The sequence below is a fragment of the Pholis gunnellus genome (assembly GCF_910591455.1).
Source record: "Pholis gunnellus genome assembly, chromosome: 7".
Lineage (NCBI taxonomy): Eukaryota > Metazoa > Chordata > Actinopteri > Perciformes > Pholidae > Pholis > Pholis gunnellus.
The window spans coordinates 9,837,821-9,846,328 of NC_136533.1; the positions used below are offsets into that span (position 1 = coordinate 9,837,821).

The window sequence follows — 8,508 nt, forward strand, 5'->3', positions numbered from 1 at the left end:
GTCTGGGCATCGATGGAGGCTCGTTGCGGTCGATGGTGGCACGGTGATCGTCTTGCCATCGATTGTGGCTCGGTGCGGTGATCGTCGGTGCGGTGATCATCATTCTATCAACCTCATCAGCCACCATCACCACCAGTGTCTGGACTCCACGGGGGGATTTGTGATCGAGTTGTGATTGCCCTGAGCGGCAACAATATGAATCCCCCCGTGGAGTCCAGACACTGGTGGTGATGGTGGCTGATGAGGTTGATAGAATGATGAGTTGATGAATCTGATGAAGATTGGGCGGAGATGGGGAGGTGGAGGGTTACGTAACAGCAGCTTGAATAAACTGAAGGTAGAAAGACAATCACATTTAAGAGACACAGCAGCAAGATGATAGGCTAACGATGTCCTTGTGTCGTTGTGCTATTGGCTAGAGAGACCAGCTGATCTAGACAGCTGATATGATTGACAGCCCCGAACAATAACAACAAGGAAATAATGAGTGTGCCTGCATGAGGAGTGATGGCAGATGTATGGTAAATAAGCTATGGTTTAGGCATGCAAGAGTATAATCTTCCTGTCTGAACTTACGCTAGAGCTTCATTTCTATAATGTCAGAATGGGCCCAGATTTGGCAGCCATCAATCAATGGCAAGACGATCACCGTGCCACCATCGACCGCAACAGGCCTCCATCGATGCCCAGACGATCACCGCACCGAGCCTCCATCGATTAGGGGTGGGGGAAAAAATCGATACAGCATAGTATCGTGATATTTTGCGTGGCGATATTGTATCGATACACAGAAGCCAAGTATGAATCTTTTATTATATAAACTATTAACTTTTTGGTACTAGAAAAATAAAATCTATTGCTTTTTCAGTCCACTAGATCAGTGGTTCTCAAACTTTTTTCAGTGATGTACCCCCTGTGAAATATTTTTTCAGCCAAGTACCCGCGCATAGCATTTTTGGTTGAAAAAAAGATCATCAGTGTCTGACTTATTAAACTGTCAACACTGAAGATTGCATTGTTTAGGACAGGGGCCGGCAACCTTTACTATCCAAAGAGCCATTTTGCCCTATTTTCCACCAAATAAAATTTGTCTGGAGCCGCAAAAGCTATTTGATATCACAGTTTATAAAGCGTTATATATAGTTATATTATATATACAAAAACTATAGTTTGTTGTATTTATGAAATTATAGAACAAGAATAAAGACACTTGTTGACATTTTGTTGACATTTTATTGCTATTTTACGTGTTCTAACAATATCAAACTCTTATGAAGAGGAGAGTTTGCAGTTGCAGAATTGCTCTTTTTCGCTCATCTCCAGTGTGATACTTTCCAGTAAATGCTGTGTGTTGGTTCTGGAAGCGTCTTTCAACATTACATTTTTTGTTGTTTGCAAATTTCTCGCCACATATCAATCATACAGGTAAGCCAGCATCGTTTGCAGTGAAAGCAAATGAATACGTCCACGCAGAATTAAACTTTCCATTTTCCTCCATTTTCTGTTTTTGGATTTATCCATTGATAGTTTACCGAGGGCGGGGGTCTGCAGATCATGATTAATCAGCGTTAGGGAAAGGCGATAGCGACGTAAGATGCAAGTGGCGGATCGCGTAGCGCGGCCATTTTTGAATATATTACTATTTTGCTCGACAGAGTTCGAATCCAGGTTGATGCGATCTTTCGATAAATATATTTTCTTCAATGTATTTCTTCATATGTGGCTGTGATGTAGTGCTCAGTGCTGAGTTGTTTTCTGGTGAGGTCAGCAGAGGTGCCGGATCAGCGTGATTGGTAGGAAGTTGGTCAAAACAAGGATGGGGATATCGGAGAAAGAAATCAGAAATGCGCCGTCCGCGTCGGACGTTTGCCACCGTGCTTCTGTTGAAAAAGCTGGTTACGCGCCGCACTCTCCCCATGAGCCTGGCTGCTGTCGGCAGATTTAACGCCCGTTGTGAGGCCAGATTGAGCGGGTGAGCGAAACACTTCACACGAAGGTATCCCTCTAACTGAATGGCAAAGCCCATGTTAGAACCATTGTCGGTTACAACCACAAGGTTTTTGTCGGCAATCCCCCATTCTTATGCTGCATTTTTTGTACAAGTTGCATTGTTAATACCTGTAATAGTACAGCTGTCCTCACACGTTTGCATTCAGTTAAGTTGGACTATGTAGACTGTAATACAAACAGTTCAGTTTGTCAGGTGCATGCAACATTTATGACAGTGTTGGTCAGTCTGTCTGCTTGACGATCCCATTTTGTGGCAATTAAAATGATTGAAGTGAGATGAACATACTGAAAACTTTATCTTTAACTTTATCTAAAACATAATTTGCAGTTCAAAAAGGGTAATAAATTGCAATATATCGCAATATGTTATCACAGTATCGTGATAATATCGTATTGTGACCTAAGTATCGTGATAATATCGTATCGCGGGACCTCTGGTGATTCCCACCCCTACCATCATGCTCAGACGATCACCGCACTGAGCCTCAATCGATGGCAAGACGATCACTGTGCCACCATCGACCGCAACGAGCCTCCATCGATGCCCAGACGATCACTGCACCGAGCCACAATCGATGGCAAGACGATCACCATGCCACCATCGACTGTAACGAGCCTCCATCGATGCCCAGACGATCACCGCACTGAGCCTCAATCGATGGCCGTACGAAGGGTTAATCTGCACGTGCGAATGCACGGCATGTGCAGAATGACCAGATTTTTTTAAACAGGGAAGTTGAAGCCTTTGACGGTTTCGCAGGAGTTTCTGAAATCGGAACAACTTTATTGTTTATGCATTTCGGAAACATCTTCCTTTTGGCCAGTGTCTCCCCTCCGCGCTTTGAGTCCGTGACGTCCGCCTTCCCTTCGCGCTTTGAGTCGGCGAAGTCCGCCTCATCTCTGCACTTTGAGTCGGAGACGTCCGTCTCTCCTCCGAGTTTTGAATCGACGTCTGCCTCTTCTCTTGCTTCTCTCTCTTCTCTCAGTTCTCTCTCTACAGACATTCGCCGGCCGTGAAAAAACTCTGCCAAGTACTGCTTAGTTTTTCGCTGAGTGTAAGAAAAAGCTGATGATTCATCTTTTGGTTGAGATTTTTCCTCAATCTTCCACCTGGCGATGTTCTGCATCAGCTCGTTAACATCACGGTCAGCACGCTCCATTGTTGCTGTTACTTGTTCGTCTATCTCATCCATTATAATTGTATTCTGTTGGTAAAATGTAAGTTCCTGCTCTGTTGTCGCTGTTACTTGTTCGTCTATCTCATCCATTATAATTGTATTCTGTAGGTAAAATGTACAACCGCTCTTTCCGAAGTTAAGTTAGAAGTTGGTAAAAGTGGTCAAACGTTGCTCCTATACGCTGATCCTTTGAAGTTATGACACACAATCACGTCAGAGGAAAGTGGGCGTGGTCACACGTGCACACGCCCACTTGCCTTCGATGCTCCATTTGGAACCATTACGTAACTAATAATGCTCGGTCATGCTAGCTTAGTCCATGGCGCTAGCTTAGCCGCAAGCTAACGTTATCATGTGCAGCCTCGAAGAAGGATAGTGAGGGGGGCACAATATAAATTGGAGTTATAGGTGACAAGATGGTCGGGTGGGTTGCCAACATCGGCAAGAAAAAATATTAGCGGCTGTGTGGGCATCGACAGGGTCTTTGGGGTGACGTGGGTTTCCTTAACTTTATATCACCTATGCGCAGTGCTTATGTTATACGTGATTTTACAGCACCCTCGCTTCTGTGGTAGAGACAAGGTGAGGTGACGTTAACGTCAACTTGAGTATGCAGTTGTAATTTCACATCCACGGTGCACCGTAACAATTGTTCTACCTCTTGCTCTGTTTTTCTTGGCCTGTGTCTCATTATTTTCTTTCTGTATCTTGTGATGTTTCTCCATCTCTCTCTTGGTCTCTCTCAGATTGAGGAGGAATTTCGGAGGATCGCACTGAAGCCAACGTTCCAATAGAAATTAACTTAAAATATTGATAAAAATGATCGTGTAATGTTTTCAGTTGATTTAGTGGTGTTAAACTTTAGTTTAACCTCGTACCTTTCGAACTAAATATCGTTGTAATTATTAAAGTTTGCTTTGCCTTTACCAGAGTCGTTAAAAGGATGCTAACGCCGGTGAATTAGCCGTGCGCCGCTATTGGCGTAATCCATCCAAACTTCTATCCTCGTTGTGAACACTGGGTGCTGATGGTTTTTCGGGGATATTCGCTTGTTACAGGGTCGCCAAAATGACCATCAATGCTGTTTACACATCCGGGAACGTAGTTCTGTCCTTCACAATGAGATATCACGCTTCAACAACTCCAAATTGTGCAATAAAAGCTCCTTAATTTCCGTCTGAGTGTATACCACCACCTGCTGGATGTTTTGTTAAACTCTTCTCATGTCAATCACTGGCAAAACACCAGCTGATGCATGGAATTTAACAATTATGTACACATATATTGTGTATAACAATTACTATCATAACACACAGTGCAGAGTAAGAGTTCTATTACAACTATTCATGATTGAAAAGCTATATTGTTAAAGGGAAAGACTAATAACTTGTGCAAATGATTGAAAAAATGATGCAAATATTTATTTAAAAACAAACAAAACAAAATTAAATAAAAAATCCGGACACAAATGGCATTTAAAATAATCCTCCTCATCATCCAGCTCCTCGTCCCAGCCCACACTCACAGTGTGACACCATGTGTGGCAGCACTAGACCCACGACTTGATATCTGCAGATACCTTGTTTTATTCCCTCTTTTACATTTTTAGAGCACTGAAGAGACAAATTGATCCAGGATATATCAAGACTCAAGCAAAGACTGATTGGAGACACGTGTTTAGGGGACCACAATGAATTCAAGTAAGAAAGATATTTCTATTCAAAAGTGATAACCCTCAAGATACACTTGAAGGTCTTACGAGAGCGACTGTTGACATGATTACAATTCCTTACACATCATAGGACCAGTAAAACAGTCTCCACGTGTCTCCATAAAACCAAATTATAATATTTATATTCCTTCAATATGGAACGGTCGATGTCGCATGGTCAAAAACTGTTTGCTCCCTGCCGAATCAGCAACACCTGTATGAAATGACCCAACTGATTATGTACCTGTGCACTACGCCCCCATGTGGTGGGAGGTTGTACAAAACAAAAACAACAAAAATGGCTGTTACAGTAGTCAAAAAAGTATTTCTATGGTTATTCTTGTTGGTCCTTGCACCAGTTGAGTAAGATTGAACTGGTCTGTTTCTGACGTTTCTTCCTATCTAATGGAATTTATTCTTCAGAATTTCCTGATTGCTGGGTTTAGCCCCTTTGATTTCTGTTTGGAAGGATTTTGATTGTCGGAACTCGTATTTTCATTAGTATTCCCAAATGACTAATTGCACTAATGCTGTCAACTTCAGCAACATCACACACAGAGAACTGTTGGGTTAATGTTTGGTAAATGTTGAATTTTGCACACAAAACCAACATTTTATTTTTCATGTCATTCATGTTTAACCTTTTTCCCAACAAGAATAATTCTCCACAGTAACATTACAATTGAAATACAGGTGAATGTTACAAGCAAAACAACTGCCAACAAAGCAGCAATGACATCAATAGAGTTGTAAACAAACCAGGACATTTTGGTGGACTGAGTCTGCAGATGACGGGCTCCTTTATGTCTGATGACATATTCTATCCAAAACACTGCCTGGTCCAGTGGTTTCATGGGCTGATCTCCGTTCAGCCTTGAGAGCCTCTGCATGTTTTCCCTGTAAGAGGAATTGTAAAGAGTCGTCTTGAGGGCATCTGCAAAGATGTGTCTGTCAAGTTCGGCAATATCAACAATCACAGCTCCTCCCTTTGCTCTGATTCTGGAGAGGTTATCAGGCTGGTCAAAGAATAAAGGAAGTCCAACTACAGGAACTCCGTGATAAATTGCCTCCTGAACCCCGTTAGTGCCTCCGTGGGTCACAAACACTCGCGTCTTGGGATGTCCTAAGAGGTCTTTCTGTGGCAGCCAGTTGACCATTAATGTGTTGTTGCCTAGGTTGGCTGGCCTTTGTCCCATATACCTCCATACGACCTTCTGAGGCAGCTGGGCGAATGCTGCAGCAATCTCCTCAGCGATATCTTGAGGGAGCTTCCCGACCAAAGTTCCTAAGGTCATCATAACGACCCCGTGATCTCCAGAGCTCTGGACAAACTCCTCCAAGTCTGCAGGGAGTGGCTTTGGGGGCTTGCACTGAAATCCACCCATGTAGATTATATTTGGCATTGTTGGACGTGGAAATTCAAAGACAAAATCATTCCTCATAAGCCAGATGTCTGCATCCAGAAAAAATGTTGAGTAATCCACATCGGGACCAAAGTACTTTTTAACTACTGGTTTGTAATGAGGTTCCGTGATTAATGACATTGTGTACATCCCTAAAATATAGCTCAAAACATTCTTTATTCTTTGTGGGAAGGTCATCTTATCTGTCAACTCTGTTGCAGTGAAAGGAATGTATGACAAAGGTGAGGGGGCCATAAGGAAATGAGCTTCACCTTGAATGGTCCACCTGACATTAAAAACAAGAGGAACTTGGAGCCGACGTGCCAGCATTGCCCCGGTACCGACACCAGGGTCGGTCAAAACTACATCATATTTGGCTTCATGGAAAGACTGCATCAGGTTTTCATCTTCAAACATTTGAATGGCCACTTCACTCATTCCCTTATGGAGCTGAGAGAACTGTCCCACAACCAGCCGCTCCATTTTAATTCGATTCCAGATTTTAGACCAAAAAGATGCATGCCTACCCTGAAGCCGGATCTCCAGCTGTCGAGACAAAAAGTCTTCAAAGTAGTTTTGCTCAAATCCACCAGGACTAGGAACAGTGACAGAAGTGTAGAGCGGAGACTTTTCACTGATGTACCAGCTATCGGTCGCCCGAACCACAGTGATCTCGTGGCCTTTGGCATGCAGCTCCTCTATGATTACTTTCATATTTAGCCAATGGCTTCCGTCCAATGGGAACACCAGGATTTTGCCCCCAGATGCACTGGAGAGTTGAATCAAGAGTATAGCAAAGGTGATCAGAGACAAGGAAAGCACCTTCATAGTGGAGTCCCTCAGAGACCTAAAAAAAGCACAAAAGGAGATCAAAATGCAATTGTTTCCCTTTATAACATGAAATACAGTGGTGGGTAATAACTAAGTGTTTTAACTCAAGTACTGTTCTTGTCATTTGTATTTACTTTTACTTTAAGAAACATTTCCCCTCTATGAACTTCTGAGATGGCCTCATTTATACAACAGTTTGAGGCCAAAGTACACAAAACAATAAATGAAATAACATTTTCAAACTTAAGTTTAAGGGTCTAATATTATCTTTTGTTAAACTTTACACATACAGTACACGCAACTACCAAGACTTGCACTGACCATGTCTCAACAAAACACACATTCCATGGCTGTTTTACTTTACGTGTGCATAACAGAGCTTTTTATTAACACTTACCTAAATCAAGAGGTACAGGAAAGACAATCCAACTTCAAAGTGTCAGTTCAACAACTGTATTTGTTATTTGATAAGTTGTTCTGTACAGTTGGAAAGGAAGAAAGGTGAATGAACCTCGTAGTGTGCCAAAGTCATGACCGGCTGGCATGTAGTAACACGTAGTGTACTATGAACAGCTCTGTTGTATAAGAAGGTGTGTACTGCTGCAGAAAACATCCCTGTTATATAATATGTGTTCTGACCGCAACAAGAGTTCATATTTAGTTGTAAGCACAACACGTTGATCTGTTGGGCCATCTAGTGTCAAGTTAGTGTATTTTATGTTAAATTGCTCTTGATTGTTTACCTGAAGAGAGCAGTAATAAAAACCAGTACATTTTTTCACAGCCTCGTTTGGGCTTCTAACCCTTTAAAACTAAGTTACTTTGTGGACCTCGTCACAGGTTGCATACAGGGGATGGCCCAGTCTAACAGAGAGTTTTCCCTCCCATAATGTTTTATCTGAATACTTCTCAGGGACTTGAAGATGTACAGTTACACAATATTCAAATGCAATCAGCAAAGAAAACATGAACATTTATTAGGTAGAAATATAATACATTGTGCTTTAATGTCCTGTTAATCAATTCAAGGCCCCTAAGATTCGTCTTGGGACTTTGTTGGGGGGTCCTGACCAATAAAGATAAGTAAAGTAAAACATGTTTTACAGTACTGTATCAGTAAACATTTGGACGGGTCTGTCTCCTATGACAGAGTGCCCAGAGTACGCTCTGCCGCTCCGAGTGTGGAGCTCTGAATAACTGAGCGGTGCATTCCAACAGCGCTCAAAATGTATGAGAAAAAGAATATGTTCTTTGAACTTTAAAGCATGTGAACATAGTCTACTAGTAGAAATGGAAATACAAGTATACTTGTGTAAATTAGCATCCTCTTTAAATAAAAAAGATTGTAAAGAGGCTGCATTCCAAATGTATGTGT

General features: G+C 42.1%; 1 protein-coding gene across 1 annotated transcript; it reads right to left on the bottom strand.

Annotated features, from left to right (window-relative positions):
- Nucleotides 1-4,594: 4,594 nt before the first annotated feature.
- Nucleotides 4,595-7,671, bottom strand: LOC306698690 (UDP-glucuronosyltransferase 2A1-like). The gene is made up of 2 exons (XM_079163130.1): nt 7,531-7,671; nt 4,595-7,149 (listed from the first exon to the last, which is right to left on the bottom strand). Exon 2 carries the CDS (start codon nt 7,128-7,130, stop codon nt 5,526-5,528), a length of 1,605 nt encoding a protein of 534 aa, XP_079019256.1. The 5' UTR covers nt 7,131-7,149; nt 7,531-7,671; the 3' UTR covers nt 4,595-5,525.
- Between the last annotated feature and the right edge of the window lie 837 nt (nt 7,672-8,508).